General features: G+C 34.2%; 3 protein-coding genes and 1 long non-coding RNA gene across 4 annotated transcripts; 1 reads left to right on the plus strand and 3 right to left on the minus strand.

The window, feature by feature from the left end:
* Positions 1-3,096: 3,096 nt before the first annotated feature.
* LOC110796677 (gibberellin-regulated protein 14) lies at positions 3,097-6,576 on the minus strand. Its single transcript, XM_056837404.1, has 3 exons — positions 6,359-6,576; positions 4,386-4,893; positions 3,097-3,647 (listed from the first exon to the last, which is right to left on the minus strand). The coding sequence occupies exons 1-3, from the start codon at positions 6,419-6,421 to the stop codon at positions 3,463-3,465; spliced, it is 756 nt and encodes a 251-aa protein (XP_056693382.1). The 5' UTR covers positions 6,422-6,576; the 3' UTR covers positions 3,097-3,462.
* A 1,488-nt stretch (positions 6,577-8,064) lies between these two features.
* On the minus strand, positions 8,065-12,374 carry LOC110796678 (uncharacterized). The gene is made up of 4 exons (XM_022001752.2): positions 11,961-12,374; positions 10,450-10,503; positions 8,880-8,939; positions 8,065-8,407 (listed from the first exon to the last, which is right to left on the minus strand). Exons 1-4 carry the CDS (start codon positions 12,258-12,260, stop codon positions 8,276-8,278), a joined length of 546 nt encoding a protein of 181 aa, XP_021857444.1. The 5' UTR covers positions 12,261-12,374; the 3' UTR covers positions 8,065-8,275.
* A 10,079-nt stretch (positions 12,375-22,453) lies between these two features.
* Positions 22,454-24,790, plus strand: LOC130468029 (actin-binding protein wsp1-like). The gene is made up of 3 exons (XM_056837410.1): positions 22,454-23,274; positions 23,673-23,736; positions 24,624-24,790. The coding sequence occupies exons 1-3, from the start codon at positions 22,454-22,456 to the stop codon at positions 24,684-24,686; spliced, it is 948 nt and encodes a 315-aa protein (XP_056693388.1). The 3' UTR covers positions 24,687-24,790.
* A 146-nt stretch (positions 24,791-24,936) lies between these two features.
* Positions 24,937-26,717, minus strand: LOC130468032 (uncharacterized). Its single transcript, XR_008928320.1, has 2 exons — positions 26,553-26,717; positions 24,937-25,160 (listed from the first exon to the last, which is right to left on the minus strand). It is a non-coding gene; the product is annotated as an uncharacterized lncRNA (long non-coding RNA).
* Positions 26,718-27,049: the final 332 nt, after the last annotated feature.

Consider the following 27,049-nt stretch of genomic DNA (forward strand, 5'->3'; position numbering starts at 1 on the left):
AAAGTGCCGAAATTTTCTAGTACCTTAAGGGCGATTCTAGTTGGTCAATCTTAAGGCGGATCCGGACGTGCTGTGGACTATCTACGGAGGGACGACACTTGGAGTCCTAAAGACTTGTTCTTGTTCGGTTCGGGCGCAGCTAGGGAGGGCACGCAACAAAGAGTATGCATCTAAATTATGCTATATGATTATGTGTAAATAATATGTTGTCCTGGGTTAATGGTTGTTTCCGCATGATCTATGTAATGTCATATGTATCATAACCTAACAGGTGGATCAAAGGGTGGGGTGACCCCTTCCCACACAGCTCGGAGGATGTTCTTCGCAATCCTCACTGCCTCAAGTGGTCGCAGGCCCACCGTCTGCCGCCACCTACTGCTCACAACATTATTGAATGGTCCCCGCCTCCAATGGGCCTAGTGAAGTGGAACGTAGATGCGTCACTAGACCCCTTGCATCCAAAATCTGCCATCGGAGGGGTTCTTCGGGATCAAACAGGCAGCTTCTTGTGTTTATTCTCAACCCCAATTCCTACAATGGAAATTAATTGGGCCGAGGTCTTTGCAATTCATCGAGCTATGAAGATACATTTGAGCAGCACCCGCACAAAAAACCTGAAATTCTGTGTGGAATCGGACTCCGCAAACGCGGTTAAGTGGTGCAATGAGAGCAATGGAGGGCCTTGGAACCTTAATTTCGTACTCAATTTCATACGAAACCTGACATTGAAAGGGCGGGCTGAAGTGACATATAAAGGCAGAAGGTCGAACTTCGTCGCAGACTCACTAGCCAAACAAGGGCTAACCAGGAGAGATGAGTTCCTTGCATGGGTCTAATTGATTCATGGCGTAATTTGTAGCTTGGTTTATTTGCTTGAATTTGCTGTGTGACTGGCGATACCACAGCCATGCTGTACGCTTTGTAACTCCTAAAGATAAAGCATGAATAAAATAAACCAGCAAATTATCAAAAAAAAAAAAACGACTTTCTCCTTAAGCGCATGTCACAACACTCGTCTTGCTTGCTAGGAGACAGTGGCGGATTTAGGGGGTACCGTTGCCCCCCATTCACTAGACCCGCGGAAAAATATATAATAGTAACAGGGTTTTTGTATATAGTTAAAATTACCTATTATGTATCACATAAATGAGTTTGTGTCAGTTGGCTGAATGTTTGGCCTAATCTAATTGGAGCCGAAGAGATGTAGGGTTCAAATCCTAGTAACTTTTATTTTTCACCACTTTTTTTCCCATTTATTTAGCTCCTTAATGTTTTACTTTCTCATTGTTTAACACTTAATAGTTTTCCCACCGTTTAACTATTTATTGATTTTAGTCTTCCCTTTTTTCATCTCTTTAATGATTTTAGCTATATCATTTGTGATTTTCTTTTTCACTTGTTTAATTTCAATTACATAGACATATCATTTTTTGTGAATTTCACTTTTGTACCTAGCTAAGATTAGTTGCACTTGCATGGGTTATATAATTTTTTAAAAATTAAATTTGTAAACACAAATACACAATGCTAAATGTCATATACTCCGTACATAGTGAATAATATTTTCAATTCTATTGAAATTTAATATGATTTCAATTTCATTAATGGTTTTTATATACACAGTTCACTACTCTCTTTATTTTTCTAATTGTTCGATCTATTGTTTATCAAAAATATTGAAAGACTAGTAAATCGTTGATAATATAAATGAAGTGAACGGTGGGTTTATATTTTAACTATTTGGACTAAAATATTACAACGAATGTAATTTTGACCCCTTTTTTAATATCGAAAGTAGACTATTTTTTTGGATCCTTTTATAGAGGAATTGGACCCTGTTTTTTTTTTTTTTCGTTAGTAAACTATAATTTTTTTTATTCGCACCCCATTTCTCAAATTTTGGATCCGCCACTGCTAGGAGAGAGGAAACTTCCGGACCACCTTTTTCAGCCAGCCACATTATAGTTCACTGCAACGTATATTGTGTTACATTCACGGAAGCAAATGAAATCTACCCAGAACCCGATTTCAGCCAATCGTATAAGACCTATTCTTCGAATTGCATAGGAAGAAGATCTGGTGTGGCAAGAACTCATCCAATGCGGTTTTGTTCTCTTGGATCATTGTTTACACATGATTAATAGTTCTACAGAGTACAACATAACCCTTTTTTCAATGGCAAAAAATTACATAGGAAAGACTGAAGAAGACTCTAAAGAAAAAGAGAGAAATGGTTGAAAATTCTCATCCTACGTAAAACTACACCAACTACACCAACTAGTCAACTACTACTGTTACGAGACAATATATTGATACACTGATACACATCAATCATAATCAATTGAAGTTCAAAATTGTTTGTTGAATTTAAAGATGTGTACATTTAATCTGGTCTAATTTTTTTTGATAGATCTAATAAATAATAAGAATAAGGTAAAAATCAACGAATATTAAGTTGAGGTTGTACGATAATGACCCATCCCATTCTCCCCATTAACCAGGTGTACCCTCGATCAAAATGCTAAAGTTGTCTGGTCCTCTTGTTGTTGTACATTGTTTCCCACCCTTTTAACCTAAAAGAGTGTGTCCTACACCCTTGACCACCCCACTTAATCATATTAATGGCACTATCATTGCAAATGTGGGGATTATTTTACCAGATTCACAACGTGGAGTTGTTGGTTTATCGACTATTCAAGACCCAATCTTTGACAAAGTAAACGTCGCTCCATCTAAAGCCTGTCCAATTATTTTATCTTATCTCTTGTTTGCAAAAAAAAAATTATTTTATCTCTTGTCCACCCTTTCGTTAACAAACAAAACTCACATATGACTCCTTCCGTTCCTTAAAAATTGTTTCTTTAAAATCGCTTCGGCAATTTTTTTTATTATGGACCGACTTTGGAACATCCCTGGATATATGAGGAAAAAAAACAATATACAATGAATTTGGTATAAAATGTGCATGTGGTCGGGTTGATGTAGTAGTCCCATAAAAGAAGAAATACAGAGAAAACAAACATAAATTTCTCCCATTAAAGATATGTAATAATCTCAAAGGGGCAACTCAAGAAAAAAATTTAGTGCAAACAAAAAGAAACGAAAGAAGTAGTATATATTGATCGCAATGAGAATCTAAAGCCATGACATGCACAACCGACATACACGAATAATTTGCTAGCACAACTTTTATAGTAAGATGGACCATACGTCGTCCATACTATAATAATACTAAGAAGTAACAACCAACAACCAACCAACCCACAATGTCATGAAAATAACAATACAAACACCAAATTATTTAATTTAATTCTACTAGTCTAGACTAGATTACTACAAGTACTACTATATAGGAGTGCTACATATAACAATAATAATTATGATATGACACAACTATTAATTAAGAGGTGAATGATATGATGATATGAAGTAACAACATTAAGTAAGTGGCTTAATTTTCATTTAAGGGCACTTAAGCTTGCCTCCATGAGTAGTCATATCTGTGTAACACCTTCCACATTCTTCTTTGTTCCCATAAGTACCCGATGGTACGCATTTGCATCTTTCGCAACAAGTTGAGCATGCCCTCACACATAGCCTCTTTCTCGAGTGCAACGAGCACCGTTTCTCGCACAATGGCACGCATTCTGTACCCACATTCGCGATAACAAGAAAGAGTTAGACGTACACGATAATTAACGATGAACTTAAACATGCATATCTAAAAGTTCTATCACATACGACGTTAATTTGAGATTTTATCAGACGTTACAAAATACGAATATTTAATGGGGTTATTAATACGACGAGTATAATTGTCCCCTAACTTGTTTCAAACTAGGGCTTGTTTTATAAATGAGGGCTGAGAGAGACATTTAATTTAATCAAGACCCACACCAAATTCACCAAAGTAAGATCTACACAATTCTATGCATTTCATGATGGTTGTGTAGTACGAAGTACGTCTTAGCTTATTAATATGTCGCATTCGCATATGTTAAAGATACGCATACGAGTAGAGTATTGCATTGAAAGCTACTATAAATATTGATACTTGTGATAGTAAATTTAAGTCAGGCTAAATTGAATGCAGAGAAAAGTCAATTGAATTCATCATTTAATTTAAGATATGGGCAAAACTAAATCCAATCTTCTTACGGTGGATTTTTCTTATCATATTCTTGATATTTATATAGGGACGTTTTCGGTTTTCTTTTTTTTGAAGGGGATATTTTTCATTTCTAGAGAGGGGTCGGGAAAAATGAAATGATTTAGCTTTGTCTAAGACGGGGTTATCATGACTCGACAAAAGACAAATACAGAGCATGTGAAAATAATTCATGTGACATAATTAAGTAAAGAGGTGGAAAGATAGAAAAGTGTACCAGCTTTTTTAACTGGGGGTAGATTGCCAAAGTAAGGAGCCACCGGTGCCTTTGGCGGGTATGGTGCAACCACCGGTGCCTTAGGCGGGTTTGGGGTAACGACGGGTGCCTTTGGCGGATATGGAGCAACCACTGGTGTCTTTGGTGGAGAAACCACGGGTGCCTTTGGCGGGTATGGAGCAACCACGGGTGCCTTTGGCGGGTATGGAGCAACCACTGGTGCCTTAGGCGGGTATGGTGCAACGACAGGTGCCTTAGGCGGTTTTGGTACAACGATTGGTGCCTTAGGCGGGTATGGTGCAACAACCGGTGCCTTAGGTGGGTTTGGGGTAACGACGGGTGCCTTAGGTGGGTTTGGGGTAACCACTGGTGTCTTTGGTGGAGAAACCACGGGTGCCTTCGGCGGGTATGGAGCAATCACGGGTGGCTTTGGTGAAGCAGGTGTCGGTGGCTTGTAGGTCTGAGGAGCTGGTGGTGTTGAACCTGGTAGTTGTGCAACATATGCATCCTACAAAACAAGGGGAACAAACATTCAGAAATTAGGCAGAAATCATTGATTAATTAGCATAATAATCATTTACTAATCCTTTTTTATAAACGTACTTAGTAGAGTTTAGAATTTTCAAATGTACTGCAAAAAGTGGTGTCTTTTTGGGCATGCCATTGGACTTTTTTGCCTTGTTGTTACTATCAAATCGTACCATATTTATCATTACTGGATAATACAAGGAATCTACTGTAAAACTTATGATCATTTTATTTTTCTTTTTCAGAAAAAAATCAATTGTATACTTGTTACACCGCGGTTAGATCTAATATCTTGAAGAGCTCGTATTAAATCTCGACTACAGTATGCCCTTTGGCTCTATATACAAAACTGTACGTTGAAAATTTAATGTCAGCAACTAAACACTTAAAAAACATTTATTTTTTATAATTGACAAATCTAGATACCATTTCATGTTTAGACAACAGTCAACAGACAGCAGACATCATTAAACGTTTTTGCTTTGAGTATACTCCATAATTATACATCTTAGTTTACTTAAAAGAGTTGGAATTCAGCTTATGTAAGTACACAAGATATTCTGTTTTGGTACGACATAATTATAAAATATTGGAATGTTAAAAAAGATTAACAGAATATATTATACATGATCTAATTAATTCCCGTACGAATTCAAAGTATAAATCATGTAACACGTGTCTCGTAATTAGCAACTTATAATATGACAGCGATAGTGATATTGACAGTGTAATTTAAACTAGAAGTAGAAGTTTAAGTACACGGGTAAATGACAAATGTAGGTCTAAGTACACGCGTAACAAATCACAAATAAGCAAAACGAGTAATAACACCAAAGTTATTTGTTAGATGATGCACTATATGTCTATATATATCCGTATTTCAGGGAATGTTCAATGTTGAACATCGACCGGTCATATGAGCCATAGTTTAGTTATTGTGACGAAGTTTGGTATTTTAGGAAATGTTGCACATTGACCGGTGCAATGAGCCATGGCTAGTTACGGTGAGTCGGTGACGAAGTTTGAGTAGTCCTACTTAGATCTCTACTTGATGAAACTTAGGTTTCCCATTTTACACTTATGCTAATAAGGGCAACTTCTATACTTCTGTTTTCCCGTTCTAAACTAACTACACAATAGACATAATGACATATATTGCAAGAAAGGAAAAACAAATAAAAATGAGGGCAATAATTTGTAGATCTAGTTTATTTTTTGTGATAATAATTAAAGACAATAATCTAGGAGTTAGATTCTTTCACCGACATCTAAATATATAAGTAGCCTATTTAGTTAATAATCTTGTTTTAAGATGCAGATTTGCTAATAATAATAATAATAATAATAATAATAATAATAATAATAATAATAACTAGAAAGAGGAGAAATGAAAAAAAGGAAGTAGAAAAGTAAAGAAAGGGAGATAGAGTGAGAAATGGACATACAGTGGTAGTAGCAACGAAAAGGAGGGAGAAGAGGAGGAAGTAAGCAGCACGATTTGAAGACATATCGATCTTATTGAAAGAGAAAGTGGTAATACTAGAAACAAAAGAGAAGAAGCAACAACTCCAAAGGAGTTGGGAGATTACTCGATTAGTAATGGAAGAGTCAAGACTCAAGAGTGTGGACTGTGGACTGTGGACTGTGGACTGATGGATGAATCCAAGTGACAACATATAAGGTATAAATACAAGAGGTCGGAAGATTTTTGTGATGACAGTAATTTGCAAGCTGTAGTTTTTGTCAGACGGGTTAGTACTCCAGCGGTACATTTTACAAGTAATATCCCCCGGCCCACATTTTTTAAATAGTATATGGGTAATATACTAATATGCTAATGTGACCAACATATATATCCAGTGAATATGTTTCCCATATTAATATATCGATTTGACTAAAATATTTAGCAAAAATATTATTACGTGGTATCTATTATTGTCATAATTTATAAACTAATATTTTTTTATTCCATACATAAATAGTTTATAAAAAAGGATATCGAATAAAAATAAAATAAAACATATACGAAGTATTCTTTTTAGGAAAATTGTTTTAAGCGGGAAAAATTTACACCAGAAAATGACACGTGTCATTCCTGATGTCTGTTTTAGTATAAAGTAATAGATTTTGTTTTACAGCTCGTACTTAATTCTCTGTAAAGTTGTGTCGGATTCGGAGTATTGGTTGAATTATTTTGTCTTTAACTTTCATAAAATCTAAAAATTTGTTATCATGAATGGATGAGAGGATGTTGTTAAAAGGGTACGTATAGTAAAAAAAAAAAAAGTGTGTAGTTTGTTTCAGAAAAATATTCTTCGTATTCCGTAGTAGCTAATTGGCCCGTTTACAAAATACACTAAAATCGATAATAATTGGAATACTTAACAAACACTTTTACATAAAAAACTAGTCGTTTGCTTGATAAAAATAGTTAGTCATATCAGCTAATATAAACCGTAAAATGCCAGCCAACTGTTATTTGCCAAACATGGCCTAGATTTATTGGGACATAATGTGACTCATTGGAGGCTTTACCCCCACTTGCTTTGGACGAAATGTGTTTCCCCGATGCCTATCTATTCTCCTCAGAAACTGTGTTGGTCTATGCATTTGATAAAACTCATCTTCTTTTCCAATTCCCATGCTTCTTTTTCATGGAATTTAACTCTTGTACTATTATGAGATTCGTGGTGCTCCCAAGAAATAAAATTGGAGGAGGTATACTGTACAATAAGTTTTTCACCGCTACTAACTCAATCAACCAAACGTTAATTTTTAACATTTGTCGACATTCATATTTACCATTATTCACTATTTATACCGTTACCTTGTCAAAATATATCTTAATTGATAGTAATATTCAATTTAATTTTACTTGGATGATACTATTACTCCCTCTGTCCCTTTTTATTTGCTCCATTTGACTTTACATAGTTTGTATGATGCGATTTAAAGTGTGAATCATCAATTCTACACGTGTAAAACCTCTAAAAATATACATCGTACCAAATCTAACAAATCTGATCATATGACTAAATTATTATTTCTTATAGGTTGATAAAATTCATGGTCAAATATTTTAAAATTTTACCAAAAAATAAAATAAAATGAAATTGAGCCAACATTAAGGAGCGATTGGGACGAGGTCGCCTAAAAGTAATGCGATGCCTTGATTGTCAATCGAGCTCGACTTAAGCCATGTATAGCAGGAGCACATATCTTCATATTCACTTAATTTATCAAAACTTTATAAAACAATGATTAACCTTAAACCACAATGATTGAGCATACAACAGTTTCTAAAGCCCAAAATTAACAGAGAAAAACATTTGAGATACTTCTCTAGTATGATAAACAAATTCTTATACCCCAGCTAGCAACTCTTCATCTTCAAAACTCAAATTCAGTGTCTGCAACTTGAACCCGGCTCCTTGTATAGATTCCAGCAGACTTGAGGCCACTCCAGTTGCTTGAATTGTTGTCTGCTTCATAAGCTACAAAATATCATAACCAATAGCATGATCGTTAGAATTCAAAGTTTCCCTTTTTTATTTTCTTTTGTGGCCGAGAATCAGGCTAAGAACAAGCAACAAACTTAATATTGATTATAACTACCAATATATTGGTAAAAATAATCTCAATGACAAATTAGGGAAAAGCTTTCAAGCAATATCATGCGAACAAGTTGACAACATAAACTCTCGCGACAGTAGGACAGAACACAAGGATATAATTGTTTGAATTTTAAAATGACCAGTCATGTGAGTGAGTGCAACAATGAACTGAATGAAGTAAGGAATTTTCTCTTTTTTGTTTGAATTACCGAAAGCATAGTAAATAGGTAAAATGTTAGCTGCGAAAATAATGATTTTTTGCAGTGGGATAAACTCAAAACAGATGCAGAACTACAGAAGCTAGTACAGCAGATAACATATAATTCTTGAGGATCAAATTGTTCTTTCTCACCTCAACACTTGCAATGCCCTCAGAAATTTGAACCCTCAGATTAGAAACACCTTCTGTTCCCTGGAAAGAAAAAGGACAATATGTTTCTGATTTAAGGAACAGATTAATATTGTTTAAGATTCCATCTATTGCACATGAAACAAGGATTAAGTTTGACATTTAACACGGTTCAAAATGATGTTGCTAGCTAATTCATAGCCCATTGCACCAACAATGGAGCACAAAGAACCAATCTATTTTAATCGTGGTATTTTCTATTATGACAATCCATTACCCTGGATCGCCACATCCACCCAGTTTTTAAAAATGCCTGTTGCTAATCAGCCAAAGGTAAGATAGTTATAGTTAAATTGCGTTTTGAGATTTATGTAAACTCAATTTGAAAAACAACAAGACCTAAGAAGTGCAAAACATAAAGTATTCCATCTATCCTCTCTGCCCTCCCTCTTTGCCGCAGTGATAAACGATAAACATTGATAGTAACAAATAAAAATGATTGTGAGGTGTAATAGAATTGAAGTTCCAAGTACATAAATGAGAACGGAAAGAGAGAAGTTGGAGATTAACGATAGTCGATTGCATTCCATGCGATTAAATCACCGTATAGAGAATACAATCCCAGCTTAAAAGGTGACTGAATACTCACTAAAAAGGTAAACAAAAGTAAAAAAAATTCATCCAATTTCTCCTTATCCATCTTACATCCTTTCCCTCTAACAAAGTCGTTGCATTACCTAAACTTCCCCTTCCCCCCCATGATGCATTACAAAATCCTGCAACATACTATGATGAGAAGTATCATGCAGGAAGCAGGCAAATCACTCAGAAAGAAGATAGTAAGGGATCTTTAATCACGCCCAGATAACATAGAACTTCCAAATATTTTATATAAAAGCTAAGGCCTATCCATCGTACATTTTTCATATCTATGTCAGAACTATCTTTTGCTGAACCCTCTAGTTTCCTTTATAACCCTAATATTAACATGCTAACTGCAATCTGTTCTCCGCAACTTCTAGACAATAAAAGTTGTTTGACATAGTACCTCCTTTCCAGATGTGAATGATACAGTGACAAAGAAATTTATCCATGCAACACTCATTAGCTTAAAGTATGGCTTAGGAACTTGTTGACACTCATTATCTTAAAGTTCCAAAATTTCAAATGATGCCTGTTTCATTTCAAAAATAAAATAATCCATACAACAATTACCACCCCAGCATTGTTCTTCAATTACAGGGGTCCAGACGCATGCAGCCTTATCTCCCCCCGCTATAAACCAAAAGACAGATGCACGTATTGACAGAGTAATTTGCTCCACTGTGTTCTTCAACAGATGCACATGCAAGACTACAAGAGTCTCTCCATTTTTCAGTAGTTACCTAGTGATTCTCGGCTTTAATATTTCTTAACAAATGTCATTTCTCTCACCTAATTGTGACAAGCAACTACCTAGACTCTTTAGAAATTGAATAAGCATCAGAAGGTTTGATCAAGTTTTCTTTAGGAAGAAATAATAACCAAAGAGCCCAAACCACAAAGTATTTTGAAGAAGGATATTACGAGATACCTCTAATGCCTGGGTCACGTTGGGAATAGCTGAATCAGTCAACGTTCCTTCTGCCTACAACAATAGCATAAGTAAGACAAGGAAACAATAAATTACAGGGGTTCAAATTAGCAAGACACACAAACAAATGGAACCACCTAGTGTACATGCATTAACAGTTGAACCATCACTTAAATCCTGAGGCATGTAGAGAATAACAAAGGTCTTCCACAAAACTGAAAGGCACCATCACTTGAAATTTTCTAACAATTGAACCACACACTGCTAGAAAGCACAGTTTCAGATCAAAAAAACCCATCTAAACCTTGCCACATGTTGATGCAGACTTGATTCAGGTGGTTTGAGTATATTGTAAATCTTCAACATCAGATCTTATAAAAAAAGAGAGAACAAAAAACAGCCAAGTACTACTGCAAAACCAATATGATACAACAGACAGAAGCTGCTTATTCTACTTCTACAAAAAATAGAAAGAGTGTAAGCCATTTTCCACCAATCAACGAGGCCAAGGAATAGTGACTAAACCACACCAATGTATGTTTGTGGTCAAATCATCTCTCCTTAAACTCTTATTGCATTACATGAGAGCAACCAATCCCACCTACAATTAGCTCCTAAAACCACCAAAAATAAGCCGGATTTAGCATTTAGTTACATCAGCGAATGAGTGAATTCCAAACGGGTTATCTCTACTTAACCCCATAAATTTCGAGACTAAAATGAAATATATTGAGATTGATAGAATGATTAAGATCCCAAATATTCTGCCAACCTATACGCCTTTGACGAGTGTCTGATACATTTACACAGACATTACAAGTATAAACCTTTTCAATTCTGATGAAACAACTTAGAGAAACTTGGTCCATGACTAAACCTGTATCTTTGACTACACATGATTCTCAAAATTTCTAACAACCAGCAATATAGCATACAATGGTCACATATAGTTCTCCATATAAAAAACCACATTTACTTTTACTTGTAGTCTTTCCTAGCACTATTAGCCACAAAACCATTTTCCACCAAGTAAGCTAAAGCTGTCAGTAACTTCGGTACAGCTGCTGCAATACCATTTTCTACCACCCTTCACCAAAGAGTTACAGCTCAATCAGTACCTGCCCTTAGTCCCCCTGGCTTCGTCCCGGGTTTGAGGGATGTTCTCCCCTTCCTCCCCTAAGCTAGGAACCACCCTTTTACTGACTACTATACTACTCCCCCACAACATCTCCATTCTGCATAATTACACACAAAATTATACCAAGTTTCAATTGCATAACAATGTGCAAAAACATATCATCAAGAACACTATTCAATAATATATCTGCAGATTTCTATCAACAACACCAAATTCACCTCAAATTAGCAAAAAAAAATACAACAACCCATTAGCACAACAACAGTAAAACTCAAATGATGTCTCTCAGTTTAACACAGATAAATTTCAGATTTTCACATCAAATCTAACAATGAAAACATTTCAAACCTCGAGAAATAAAAATTCAATGCACCTGAAAAATCATAATCAGCTTATCAGAAGGGGAAACTGGGATGGCTACAGTTTGTTCAGGAGCCTCCTCTTGGACAATAGCCGCAGCCGTTTCCGTTTCTGGGATTTGAGCTTCATCCTCAGCTGATCTTACCCTTCCGAATTTGGAATTGTGGGTCAGTCTTAAATGCTGCAAATTATGGGTGGAAATTGCATTTTTGTGGAAGTGAAGTGCAAAAGAATGGTGTTGGGGAGAAGATTTGAGGTAGTTGGTTTTGTAGAATGGAGAAGTGAATGGTTGGAATGCTGAAATGGTTGACATTGTTAGAATTTTAGCAGTTCAATTTCCTCAAAGTTTTTGAATTGTGAGAACTGAGTGTTAGAAGTTGGAAGTGCGAGGGGTTATCTATCCTCTGTTTATCCACGGGGAGGGATTGGGTTTATTATTGCGTTGTCCGGGTTGTTTATAATTTGCAATTTTACACCGGTTCATAAAATACTTCTTCTGTTCTTATTTACATGACACAATTATTTAATCACGTTTTTTCAAACATTAATATATTTAATTATGGATAAGAAATTTTTTATAGAATGTTGATATTTAAAAATAAATAAATTATTGAGACGAATTACACACGACTATATTTTTTTCTTAAGTATAAATTACAAAAGAAAGTCAAAGGAGTTTGTGTAAAAATATCCAAAACCCAGTTGTGTGACTTTTGTAATGTAAATAAGAATGAAGGAAGTACGCCCTGTTTAGTTCACCTTATTTCAGGACCTTATTACTTATTTCAGATTTAATCAGATCAGATCATATCAGATCAGAAAAAATAAGTCCAGATCAGATCAGAAAAAATAAGTTCATATCATATCAGATCAGATCATACCCGATTATTATGAGGATTATTATTATTATACATTTATATCATTATTATTATATTTAACATTTTATTACTATTATTGCTTTAAAACAAAAGAATGTTGTTGTCGGTGCAATTAAAATCTACTCCCTCCGTATTTATTTAAGGGATACGCTTGCCTTTTCCGGCCGTATTTATTTAAGAGATACACTTGCCATTTTTAGTAACTTATCAACACCACCATCTAATTAAATAATATATCTAATACTTCCTCCGTTCGTTTTTACTCGCAACGTTTGTCATTTTCACGTATGTCAATGCACAATTTTGATTATTAATATCTTTAAATCTCTTTAATTAAAAATTATAAAAAGTTAATATTTTGAAAATACACATTGAGGCGAATCTAACAAGATCGCACAAAACTATATTTTATCTTACACATAAATCACCAACAATAGTCGAAGTTGAATATGTGAATAGTGTTAAAAGTCTAAACGTTGCGAGTATTAAAAATCAGAGGAAGTATATCCTATGTTCCACCACCCTATTAAATAAATAATTTCAGAACTAGACCCCACCTCCAACCCCCTAAAATGACATGATCCTCACTTATTGTACCTACTAAAATATCTACCCAACCTCACTTGTTTTATTACTTTATTTCATTCAATTGTTCTTCTTAATACACGTGTCCGGCCAAGTCTACCCCTTAAATAAATACGGAGGGAGTATTACTTAAGGCATAAAAAAACATTAACAAAACATTCAAATTCATCATGTCCAAATTAAAACCATTAAGTCCATATCAGAAACGATATGATCAGGTCATGTCCATATCAAAACTGATTTTTATAGATTAGAACCATTATATATCTAGACCAGAACTGATAGGATCAGATAATATCCAGATCATAACTGATCTGTACAGATCATGTCCAGACCATATTCAAATCTGCAAAGATCTTGTCTACATCAGAACCGATCCTTACATAACCATGTTGTTCAAATCAAAACCGATTTGTACAGATCATGTCCAAATCAAAATCGATATGTCCAGATTATAACTGGTCTAGATATCGACCCCGAACAGATTATGTTGAGATCATAATTTATCTGCAAAGATCATGTCCATATCAAAATTGATTTGTACTAATCATGACCAGATCAGAACTGGTCTGTACAGATCATAACTAGATCATAACTAATCTGTACAGATCATGTCCAGATCGGAAATGATCTATAAAAATCATGTCCAGAGGAGAACTGATCTGTCCAGATCAGAACTGATTTGTACAGATCATGTCCAGATCAGAACTGAACTGTACAGATCATGTCCAGTTCAGAACTTGTATGTACAGATCATGTCCAGATCAGAACTGATCATGTCCAGATAGAACATAACAGATTTGTACAAATCATGTCCAGATCAGAACCGATATGTACAGATCATATCCAAATCAGAACTTATATGTCTAGATCATAACCGATCTATCTAGATCATGTCTAGGTCTATCTAATATAAGGAATAGTTAAATCATGAGCAAAGTCAAATAAATAATTACAATATTATACATTTGTGTAATATTTATCTTAAACGTAAGTCGTTTAATGTTAATAAATGTAGATTTTTGTTTAAACTTAATTATGAAGAATCAAATCGAATCAGATTAGATCAGATCAGATCAGATCAAAAAAAATAAGTTCAGATCAGATCAGAAAAAATAAGTTCAGATCAAACCACATCAGATCAGATCAGACCAAGAGAAATAAGGTGAACTAAACAAGGCCTAACTCTTTTTTGTTTCTTGGCCCCAATAAGAAAAATGATATCAATAATTTTGGAAATTTCTATCCAAACATCCTAATTATTACCCCGTAATTATTAATGTGAATTGAGATTTTATTTAAAAAAATTTAAACAATGCAAAAGTGTGAGATATGTGCCCCATTGAATTGATTGATTAAAATAATCACTGTTACAATTATTAAAGACATTTATGTTATACTCCGTAATATAAAAGTAAATATTCTAAACGTAAAGATTACAATGGACACCCAAAACAATATACGTAAAGAATAAAATTGAACACCCAAAATGACATACGTAAAGAATAAAAAGGGACGGAGGGTGTAAAATATAATTTGAATTCCAATTTTTAAAAAGTGACAAGTTTAGTAGGGTTATGATTTTCCTTGAGTTTGTATTGCATATCAATTGTGTATATAGTACAGCCGTACCTATGAGCTTCCTAGGTTAAGTATATTAATTACAAGCTAAAACCTACAAAGCCCAAAATATAAGATACAAAATATATAGGCCTTAATTTATAAGCCCTAATACCCCCCGACCCCCCTCAAGTTGGGGCATGGAGATCACAAATGCCCAACTTGCGAAGTAAGTACAAGAATTTGCGCTTGCCGAATGCCTTCGTGAAAACGTCAGCAAGTTGATTTTCGGTTGAAACATGACTAGTGGTGATAATGCCCTCTTGAATAGCATCCCGAACATAGTGACACTATGAACCAGGTTAGGACTATTCAATCCAAAATCCAAGCAGCGCAAGATCGCCAAAAGAGCTACGCAGACTTAAAGCGTAGGGATGAAGAGTTCCAAATAGGTGACAAAGTATTGCTTAAGGTTTCACCAATGAAAGGTGTGATGAGATTTGGGAAGAAAGGAAAGCTTTGCCCAAAGTATATAGGCCCATATGAGATCCTAGAACGGATAGGGAAGGTAGCATATAGATTAGCCTTGCCCATGGACTTGCATAGAGTGCATAATGTGTTTCATGTATCTCAGTTGAGAAAGTATGTCCCGGATAAGTCTCATGTACTGCAACCGGAGACCATAGAGTTAGACCAAAGTTTGACATTTGAGGAAAGACCTGTCAAAATCCTTGATAGTAAATTGCGTAGTACACGGACTAAGGATGTTAAGATTGTTAAAGTGTTGTGGTCTAACCAAGAATCTGAGGAAGCTACCTGGGAAGCCGAGGAAGAAATGAGAAAGAAATATCCCGAGCTTTTTCCCGAGGTTAGTTGAGTTACGGGGCTGTAATTCGTTTTCTTTATGGGGGGTAGAGTGCGGTAGAATTTCGCGCTTTTTACCTTATTTACCTAATTTATCCTTTAAGTTATGCTTGAATCGTTGTTTCCAGTGAAGTTTCACTGTTTATTGTCATGTTGAATTTCTTAAAGAGTACAACAACTAAAACTTTTTACAAAGAAAACGCAATAAAGTCTCATAATAGTCTCAAGTCTAGTTTTAAAGTTGTGATTTCTGTGCCCAAGTTTTGGGACGAAACTTCTTTTAAGGAGGGTAGACTGTAATACCTCGTATTTTTCTATAATTATAAATATATTTTATTATATTTATAAAGCATCTCGTTGTATTTATAAATTATTTTTATAAATTAATTCCATTTAATGAGAATTAAATGCATCTTATTTTTAATTAATTTAAATATTAATTATTTCGAAAACCGTATTTTTATTAAATAAATTCAATGAATTTATTTAATCGGGATTTGTTGGGTCGTATTTCAAAAATGAATTTAATTTAATTAAAGCCCAGTTGATTTTCCATGATCAAACCCAACAAAGCTTGCAAGGAGTTTTATGAATTGAGCCCGGAAATAAGCCCAACTCAAACTACCATAACCTAGCCCACATGGGAGAGAAAAACTATAAATAAACCCTCTCATTAAACCCTCACAAAAATTTCAGCACTCCCTCTCTCTCCTTTCTTTCTCTCTCTTTGCGGCACCCTCTCCTCTCCTCTCGCCCGATCCCTTTGCTTGCAGCGCAATGCACGCTTCCGTGCCGTGTGTGCTTGCCCAGCCTCACGCGTCGATGCCTCGTCCCGCAGCGCAGCGCCCTTGCCGCTGTGCTGTGTCGCGTGCCCCTTCGTCCCGCCCCGCAGCGCAGAGCCTCGTGCTCGCTTGCTGCTGTGTCTCGCGCGCAGCGCCCTCGCCTCTCGCCTCTCGCCCTTATGTTGCGTGCTCGTGCGCGCTGCCTGCTGCGGCGCGTGCGTGTATTGTCGTTGTTGTTGCGTTGTTTGTTCGACGCACACACACAAAACACAATTAATTGTTGTGTGTGTGTGTGTGTGTGTGTGTGTGTTGTTGAATTGGGATAATCAAATATATTTTCAAAAACATTAATTTTCAGTTTTAAATTGTTTTAATTGTTGTGATTATTTTAAATATTTGGGTTATTTAAATTGATTAGAACGGTTATGAACACCGTATTGGGTTAGTGTTGTATTTTAATTAAAGAGATTGGTTTTGATGATTGAAATTATTATTTTCAGATTTAATAAGTTCATAAAGTGTTGATTTTTGAAGTCAAAACATGTTTTTATGATAAACTATTATTAGGGTTTTGATTTTAATTAATTAAGCGATTGATTCACATAACTTAATGACAATTTAAATTATGGGAATCAACTTAAATTTTCAGATTCTTTATAAGCTTTAAAAAGTTGGTTTTTAATGGTTTTAAAGCTAAAAAGTCAATGTTTTTATGTTAGGGCTTGAGTTGACTATTTGAGACTATTAAATTAATGATTAATGAATGATTTCTAATTAAACTAAGAGTTTTAGAATCTTAAATAGTTCCTGAAAATTTAGTAAACATGGATAATAATTTAGTTTCTTCTTTTGTGTTTATAGGAGTTGATTTCTAGTGAGTCGTGATTCGCACAGTGGCCCCCGTACTTAGTATTCCAGGTACGTACAAGACTAGGGTGACCACCCATCTCTTGAGTACTTTGTGAAGTGTATTGATTGCGAATCATGTGAACTTATATGTTGTTGTGAATTCATGTTTGATTTTGAGAACGAGCATGTTATTATTATTATCGAATCTATGTGAACGAACATGTTACGAGTTGAATTATGATTTATAGATTCTATTGAACTATCATGTTATGGACTTTTATAATTGTTGGATTATGTCAAGCATGTTGTACAAGTTGGTTTGCATGTATGAGTATTGCGCATGCAAATTTTTTATTATTATTATTATTATTATTATTATTATTATTATTATTATTATTATGCTATAGTACAGGATGTCTAGCATAATTATTGGACCAGTCGAATATTGTCAGTGAGCAATATATATTCTACCAAGGGGTAGAATATGTTAGGGAGTCTATGTGAATTGAATTAAGGACAATTCGTGCTAAGGGCACACCCCGCTTGTTAATAGGCAATGTCGGGTTATCTCAAACAATGTTTTTGAGAAGGAACAATGGGAGTAATTTCACTTGAGTCTATGTTTGATCACAAGTCCTAAAGAAGTAAAATAATGAATTGTCATTGTTGAATTGTTTAGTTGTTCAATTGTTTGTATATTGTGTCTTGAGTAGAGTCTTGAGTCGCCTTGAACATAATATACTAATTAACGTAAAGTGGAACCCAAAGAGCTTTAAAACTCTTGGAACATATATACCTTGAGTATGAACAATGGGGGGAGTCTTGCCGGAAAACTTGTACTTCTAGAATGATACAAGACGTCGTTTCATTCTCTTTTATGCCGTTGTGCATTGGAATTCCTGTCGGTATGGCCGTATGGTCCGACTTATTTGGTGTATGGTTGGCTCACATCACCATTTTCTTTCTTTTGAGGATACTTTACTTTACCCGTTCGAAGCTACTTTTTATTAATCTATGAGTCAAGAGTCGTGTCAAGTGTCGAGTCTTGTCTCCATGTTTATCTGTTTATTATATGGCTTTTGCATGTGGATTATCTAATTTGTCGAGTAAAGCATGTTAGGATAAAATATTATTCTAGCTTGTTCGTGCTCAGCTTTTGCTGACCTCGTGCTTCATGTTTTCTGGTCATGGCCTTTGCCTTAATGACCCTATGATGATCCATCAATTGCAATTGCGTTGTTGGGGAGTAGAATTTTAATAAAGCAGGTTTGTAGAGATAACTTGCGGGAGAAGTTATCATGGGATTCGAGTTGAGAGTTTTATTCTTTCGTATTTTATAAACTCTATTTTTAATTATAGTCATGACTACTACTATTGCTATTATTTATAGTTAATGGATTTTAAATGGTTTAATACTTTGGTTTTGGGCCGTAGTGGTTCCAACTTGTTTTAATGACCATTAACTATTTATTTAATATGTTTTGAAAGTTAGTTAATTCCGCTGCGTAATTCTGGTAAATAGCCTTAGCCGTTATCACAGTAGCAGTAATCTCTTGGTAATTCCTGTGTTTTAAGTCGGAAAATGTTTTATAAAAATCAAGAATTATTAAGGTGTTACAGTACCTATGAGTTTCCTAGGTTAAGTATATTAATTAAAAGCTAAAACCTAATAAAAAGTGATACAGTACATCTGTACATGGATTCAAATCTTATTAGAGATATTTTAGTTTTGGATAATTAAAATTCAGCTAAAAGTACATTGCCGCATATTCGTTATAACGTCAAAGATTGACTATTTGTTACGGAGTACGTCGTTTGTTTAGGGCAAATCACGTAGTGGTAAGAATTATTTGATTTGAACTTTGAAGGGCCTTGACCAAGGAAGTTTGATGTATGTTATTTATGTATGCTTAGTTCCCACCTTTTCTAAGAAGTGGTTTTTTTTAATAAACCAAAACCCCAACTTCTCGATTCAAGGGCTTTTGTGATTGTTGACTTGTTGTAACTTGTAAGCAAAGAGGATAGTCAATGTTTTCTTTTCCCGCTTTGGAAGCGTTGTACTTTAGGTATTCACCCGTAATTTGAAGGGGGCATTCTAATGGTAGAATGGATCCAAAAGTGTATCCAATATTCTCATTATATGGATGGAAATCCAATATTTTTGTTTTTTTGGAACAACGGAGTTTTTAGTGGAGCAATTGATGGAAGTCACGACTCTCATTGGTTTAATGTCACAATAAAAGGTTTTTGTGAGATCAGAATGAGATGGGATGGCACTGGGAGGAGAGCCTCTGAGGAGGGTGCGGTTATGTTCTTTGTCGCAAGATTATATTCTTTTTTTTTTTGGTGTTACCATCCGGTTCATCTTTAGGGAAAATCCGGATTAAGGGCGAGTTATGTGTGGATAGGTTTCAGTCCCTTCCCAATGCTTATTGTACACCATTGTACAATAGTCCACGAATTGGGGAGAACTGAAGTAAACGAGCAATAATTACATTAAAACAAAAACTCCAATTTCAGCAACAATTTTCCTACATAAACGAGCATTTTACAGATAGGGAAACTGCTCTAGTTCAAGATACATAAGGCCCCAAACAGTTATATGTTTTATTTAAAGGATACAGCCTTTTACAACTTAAGGATCAGTTATCCCAAGGGAAAAAAAAACAGCTACTCTATTGAAGACTTGATATAATTATAGTTGAGAATTTGTCATCTCAATTTCAATTTGTCCATCTGCACAATACAATACAATACAATACAATACAACACAATACAATACAATACAGGTTAATCAGCAGGCACCAAACAACAATGATGCAGCAAAGAAAGGTACTCACCTCTCAGAAACGTGGCTCGTTTTGCTTGAGCATCAGCAGCAGAATTCAACTCCTATCAACAATTGAATATCTACCCATTCAGACTTTAGATCAATGAGGTCATTATCGTCCTTAAGTTTAGGTGGAAACTATTTTAGTGGCTTAATACCATCTTCCATTACAAATTTAATCTCACTTGATAATCTCGTACTTAACGACAATTAATTTTCTCTCTGGGAAAATTCCAGCTAATATTGGAAAACTTAAGAAGCTTAGATTTGTGGATTTGTTAAATAATCATATTACAGGGTTGATACCTGTTTCACTATGTCAACTCTTTCAGTTGGAATATATAATGTTTGATAATAATACACTCACCGGACCCATTACCCATACCGCATTATATTGTGTAGGAAAACTCTCCCAATTGAATTTTGCCTTAGAGAGCAATATGATTACTGGGAAGCTTCCTTCGACAATAGGAAGACTTACCAAATTATCCTCAATGATATTGACAAATAACCAGTTTGTACTTTGTAGGTCAAATACCTTCTAGTTTTGGCAACTTTAAAGATCGAGCTATATACATTAAATTTGTCTACCAATCAACTCACGGCCGTGCAGCGTGCTACCTCCTCAACTTGCTTATGCAAAGATACGCAACATTCATTTATCAAGAAATCAACTTACAGGAAAGTTGCCAAAACAATAGGAAACAATACATGATATATATATTTAGAGTATCTTAACTTATCCAATAATAAATTTTACTCCACCATCCCGTTCATGTTTAAGAATCTTTCTCAACTGCATACACTTGATCTTCACTCTAACTTTTTTTATGGCACATTGCAAATATTATTTAGTAAAACTGGATCGTATATCTCCATTGATGTGTCTCCTTTGTAAATACACCCTTCCCAATACCCTGAATGTTACAATACCTGTCACAAAAGTTTACAAGCCAATAAAAGGCAAATTCGTCATAGATCAACCAAAGTGTTACCATAAACATAAATATTACAACAAACTAGGTAGCTAGCTAGAGATCGATTTCAAATTAAGTACAAATTAAGGCAATGTTCTTCAAAAATCCTAAAAAACACACGAGTGTAAATAATTCAATTTATCGACGATCAATAGTTTTGTGTAATTCAATTTATTATATAAAGTAGTTTATGATCATATACGGATATACCGTATTAAGATCTTAACAAAAGCAGGATTTTAATTTTTTTTTTAAAAAGTTGTCTCGAACTGTGCAGATCAGTGCACAGAACTGATCAGTTATGTGCACTCTGATCAGTTCTGTGCAGATCAGTGTACCAGAAAGGACCATGCGACAGACCTCAATCTTGTAGCGAGGGTGGCGGATGACAGGACGAAGCTCGTCATTGCCGTGAGCAAATTGACAATGATCTCCATAAGAGCAGGTCTTAGTCTCTTGCCATTTATTGCATAGCTCAGTTTTGAACATTCCTTGATTGTAAACTTCAAGCTCTATTGGTCCTTCTTTCTTGCTGCCTCCTCGAACATACACCTTTTGCTGTCACGCATTATATAATTCAACCAATATCAATAACCAAGCAAACTATCCGACTATCTGAGTCCTCATGAGATGAACATTTATCTAATTATTTAGAAATTCTCATTTGTTCAACCAATTTAGAAATCAATATTACTGATTGTGAAATGAGTATTTATTAATTTTCAAATGAACATAGTTAATGTATTACCATGTTATTACATTGAGCATTATATTTACATATAATGTAATACCCCGAATTTTTAAAGCTTGATTAATTATGCTAAATTATTTTTCTTTAACTTAAAACCGTTTTAAATCTTAATTTCAAACTTTATTTTAATTAACGAAGTTTTATTGCGATTAAGTTTTTAATATCGTTACACGATTTATTTATTTTTCAGATTTTATAATTTAATTATTTACGAGCTTAAACTACCTTTTTAAATCTTGTTTATTTCGAATTTTTGATAATTTCGGAACGTTTTTATTTTATTCGAAAATTAAATGTATTTTATTGTTATCGATATTTTACAAAAATTATTTGAAAATCTGATTTTAATTAAACATTCCTATTTATATCATTTCCTAAATATAGCAAAGAAATTTTCAGAAATTTTTCCTAATTAAGTAAAATTACCAAAATGCCCCTAAGGAACAAATTGGCATCTTTCTTGCTCCTTCCTTGCTATTCACGTACAAACAACAACATACAAACAACAACAAGAATGAAGGAATTCCTTCATTCCTCTCTACCCACAATTCAGTCTACATTCACTTGCTTAATCCCCAAGTATTTTAGCTTCTTCTTCACTCTACTTTCACCCATATATGTTCCATTCTTTTTCAACCAAAAATCAGTTACCAAAAAAAAACTGAAAATCAACTCCTTTGTTTTCTTTGATTCCAACCACCACCACCGCCGGTGGCTGCCGCCACTGCAACCCACCACCACCACCATTATCCTCCTCGACTCCTCCACCACCCACTGTCCGTCACCACCGCAACCACCTAGAACCACCACCGCACCACCGTCCCTGCTTCCCCTCTCTCTCGCAACTCCCCTGCCTCTCCCTCTTTTCTCTTCGCTGTACCACACCCGCAACCACCAGCGTCGCACCACCACTCCCAGCAATCCTCTCCACTATGTAAACCTACCTCCGTCCCCAATAACCGTCGCGCCACCGCCCAGAACCAAACATAAATACTCCCCTGCAATTCCCGTGTTTTGCGCAACCTCACCCCCTTCCTCGTTGTTTCTCCGCCGTGAACCACCCACCCCCACCGCCGCCTCACCGGCGCGGTTCCGCGCTGATGCGCCGCCCATAAATCCGGCCGCCACCCAACCTCCTTCTTCCTTCCCCTCTCCTCCCTCGTGCCCCTCCCCTGTTTCCCCTGCTTCGTGCCCCTGTTTCCCAAAGGAACGAGTTCCAGTATTGGAACTTTGTTCCTTGTATTACTCAAAGTAAGCCCACATCTCATTTGGCCCAATATCAATTGAATTTATTTGGTTTCTTTACTCACTAATGATGATGTTTTATGAAAATAAATGGTTACTTAATCATTGAAATTAAATAAAATGGATTTTTAAATTATGATTTTTAAAAAAAAATATATATATTTTGATGGAAATGTTGATGTAAATAATATTTTCGTTAATTTATGGAATTTAAATAATGTAAATCGATTTATGATATATATATATATATATTTGATTAAAATGTCGATTAATAATATTTTCATTAAATTATGAAATTATATTTCTATTTAAGAATTCATTATTTATAAACTTATATTTATAAAATATCGATTTTAAATTATTTGTCAATTTAATACTAATTCAATAATTCGATATTTTGAAAGAAATTGGACTCGGTGCTCAGGAAGGACGATCCATCAGACAGGAAGTATAAAAACTACGGTTGAGGTAACGGTTATTGCTAGTACCCGCAATCCCTTCGAAATGTATTTATGAATGATGTTATGAATGATTGATGTTTTATAATGATGTTTTATGATTTGCGGGATTACAAGCATGATTTGATTGAATTATTTTATGGTAATGCAGCTTTATGCAAATTATTGATTTAACGAATTATTATTCCTGAAAGAATGATTTTATGAAATAACGAAATATTAATGGTTTTGTTGAACCACCCTGAATGAATGAGATTTTCCTGATTAATGTTCTATTAAAAGAAATGTAAACATGATAAATAAAAGTATAAGAACTGGTCAAGTTCCCCTGATATGGAGCCCAGGCTCCCCCTGATAAGAAGCACTGGCTTCCCCTGATATGGAACCAAGGTTCCCCCTGATAAGAAGCACTGGCTTCCCCTGATATGGAACCAAGGTTCCCCCTGAAATGAAGCACTGGCTTCCCCTGTTATGGAGCATTGACTCCCCCTGTTATGAAGCACTGGCTTCCCCTGTTCGTAGGAGACGTCCTACCATGTTTTCCTGTAAAGTCCTGACGACCAGAATAATACTGTTAAAAGGAAAAAGGTTAATGAAATAATGTTCCTGAAATGATATTCCTGAAATGATGTTCCTGAAATGATATTCCTGAAATGATGTTCCTGAAATAATATTCCTGAAATAATGTTCCTGAAATGATGTTTCTGAAATGACGTTTCTAAAATTATGTTTCTGAAATGATGTTTTCGAAATGATGCTTCTGAAATGATGATTTATTAAATGTTTTACTATATTCTATTCTCCCTGTGTTATTAATAAAATGAATTGAAATGATGTTACGATGCTAGGGTAACTTGTTACTGAGTCTTCGGCTCACCGTTTTGTTTTCCGTTTTAGGTACTGCTGGGGACCACGGAAACGAGTAGTGGCGAGGATTTCACTATTACCAAGTTCACCTAAGTTAATGTTAAGTTGTAACAAGTTTCAGTAAAGATTCGAGATTAAGTTATGTACTTTAATTAAGGAATTGAGAAGGATGATTATGTGAATTTTGGAGTTTAATAGCTTATGATTGATAGTTGCCTTGTAATTCCCAAGAGGGAGTTACGGCGGGTAATGTCCCGACCGAATTAGGTTAATTCCGCTGCTAATTATGATTAAATAATTGAATTAGAGGTCGGGGCGTTACATATAAGGTGCAATGAAATCATGTCAAACAACATATTTTACCAAAAAATGAACATTTTAGCCATTGCCTATGTAAAATTGTAGTTGAATTACAAGATGCTGGTACAAATCATCATCTTATTTTTCTATATCTTGAATCTTATTTTTGATGTAGTCTTGAGTTCTCATACTTCTGATTGTGTCTATGAACTGTGATTTGAACACCATATATGACCTTCATGGTTTCAATTTCCTCATTGTTGTAGGCTGAAAATGAAAAAAGTAAGTAATTTGATATGATTATCACAACTAATTTAAAAATGAACATTTACTGATTTGAAAATGATGAGCATGCAAAATGTTTAAATGATAATATACAAGAATAATCAATGTGAATTAAAAAAATATATAACTATAATGTGCTTATACTTGATCGAACATTCAACAGCTTATAAATGTACATGCTCAAAATAAATTTTAACATGTTCAACGGTTATCATATAAATCAAGCACAATTAACATCATAATCATTTTATAAATGAACATAACACTTCCTCAAAATGAATATACACAATTTATATATGTATTATTTACTAAAGTCAATATGAAAATGTGTTTTTGAAAATAAAGAGAGAACTTTAAAAAAAAATGAACTTAAATAGTTATATATACATTGATCATCATACCTTTTACTTTTTCATAATTTTAACATAAAACTTTATGATAATGAACATTTTATTATCAGAAAATGAACATTTTATTATCCTAATGAACATTTTATTATCCGAAAATGAAACATTTTATTATCAGAAAATGAACATTTTTAAGTTCCACAACTAAATCAAGTTAACCATGATAAGTTTATTCTTTATAATAAGTAGATGTGAACATCATAATTTCGGAAAATGAACATCATACCTCTTACTTTTTAATAATTTGAACATAATTTTTTTTGATAGTGGAACATTTTATTCTCAAAAAATGAACATTATTAAGTTGCATTATTTAGTCAACAAACACTTTTTAATCTTAATGAATAAGAATATATATAAGCATTTGAATATTACAAAATGAACATAATCATGCATTCGATCATATGAACCTCGAAAAAAATATAGATCTAAACAATAAACAACAATTTAGATCTTTTTTGGAAAAAAAAGTTGGCAAGAAAATTGAGATGTCAACCAGATTTTATTTTAAATCACTTACATATTAACAAAATCAATTTAAAGAAAAATAAAACATTATACACAAGAAAATGAACATTTTATTCTCATAATATGAACATTATAAAGTTCCATAACTTAATAAACAATTATGTATATAATCTTCATAATAAAATGATATGAACATCAGAATCTTACAAAATGAACATAACTATATATAAATACGGACATTTTGAAAAATCTGGATCTGAACATAAAAATTTCTAGATTCGATTTTTGAAGAAATTTTGCAAGAAAATGGAGAGAGAATATGGAGATTCAACCATAAAATTTTAAATCACATAAAAATTGATGTGCGCACAAATGTATAACATAAAAGGAAAAATCTATTGAGTTATCAAAGACATTTTTCTAATCAACATGTAAATTCAATAAAAAAATCACAAAAAATAAGGAAATTAACAACAAAAAAAGGAGAAAAGAAGTTTACCGCTAGTGGCAACGACTTCGTTGTCGTGAATGATAAGGGCGGCGCAAACGCAAACGGATTTTCCGATTGACATTGTTACTTGAGAAAAAAATCACGTAAAAATGAGGAGAGAGAAACTTTAGGGGAGAGAGAAATTGAGGAGAGAGAAACTTTGAGGAGAGAGAAAACAAAAATGAGAGATTTCTGGTTTTTAAAAAATTTATATGCAATTTTTTTTAATGAAAGCACATGTCTATATAGCTTTTTTATTTTCTTTGAGAAGGGGTACACCAATAGATGGTTATACCCTGGTATAGCCATTAGAGATATAGAAAATTGATATTAGCTTGAAGTTATATGTTTTGTTTTTTATGCAAATTAGCTTGAAGTTATATATTAATCTTTATTTATAAATTCAAATTAAGTAGTTTGATTTTTGGTGCACCAGTTTGTTAAAAAAATCTTATCGTAATATGGTAACATTAAAATAATTTCTTGCACTTTATTTTTTTCTGTTA

Source organism: Spinacia oleracea, chromosome 1 (assembly GCF_020520425.1).
Source record: "Spinacia oleracea cultivar Varoflay chromosome 1, BTI_SOV_V1, whole genome shotgun sequence".
Classification (NCBI taxonomy): domain Eukaryota; kingdom Viridiplantae; phylum Streptophyta; class Magnoliopsida; order Caryophyllales; family Amaranthaceae; genus Spinacia; species Spinacia oleracea.

Excerpts from the sequence above, each read along its gene's own strand:
- LOC110796678 (XM_022001752.2), bottom strand. The coding sequence starts at position 12,260 with ATGTCAACCATTTCAGCATTCCAACCATTCACTTCTCCATTCTACAAA. Across the intron at positions 10,504-11,960 it reads AGCTGATTATGATTTTTCAG|GCAGAAGGAACGTTGACTGA; the intron begins GTGCATTGAATT and ends CTATTGTTGTAG. Across the intron at positions 8,940-10,449 it reads ACGTGACCCAGGCATTAGAG|GGAACAGAAGGTGTTTCTAA; the intron begins GTATCTCGTAAT and ends TTTTCTTTCCAG.
- LOC110796677 (XM_056837404.1), bottom strand. The coding sequence starts at position 6,421 with ATGTCTTCAAATCGTGCTGCTTACTTCCTCCTCTTCTCCCTCCTTTTC. Across the intron at positions 4,894-6,358 it reads TTTTCGTTGCTACTACCACT|GATGCATATGTTGCACAACT; the intron begins GTATGTCCATTT and ends CTTGTTTTGTAG. Across the intron at positions 3,648-4,385 it reads ACCCCCAGTTAAAAAAGCTG|AATGCGTGCCATTGTGCGAG; the intron begins GTACACTTTTCT and ends ATGTGGGTACAG.
- LOC130468029 (XM_056837410.1), top strand. The coding sequence starts at position 22,454 with ATGCCCCTAAGGAACAAATTGGCATCTTTCTTGCTCCTTCCTTGCTAT. Across the intron at positions 23,275-23,672 it reads TGTTCCTTGTATTACTCAAA|AAATTGGACTCGGTGCTCAG; the intron begins GTAAGCCCACAT and ends ATATTTTGAAAG. Across the intron at positions 23,737-24,623 it reads GTATAAAAACTACGGTTGAG|GTACTGCTGGGGACCACGGA; the intron begins GTAACGGTTATT and ends TTTCCGTTTTAG.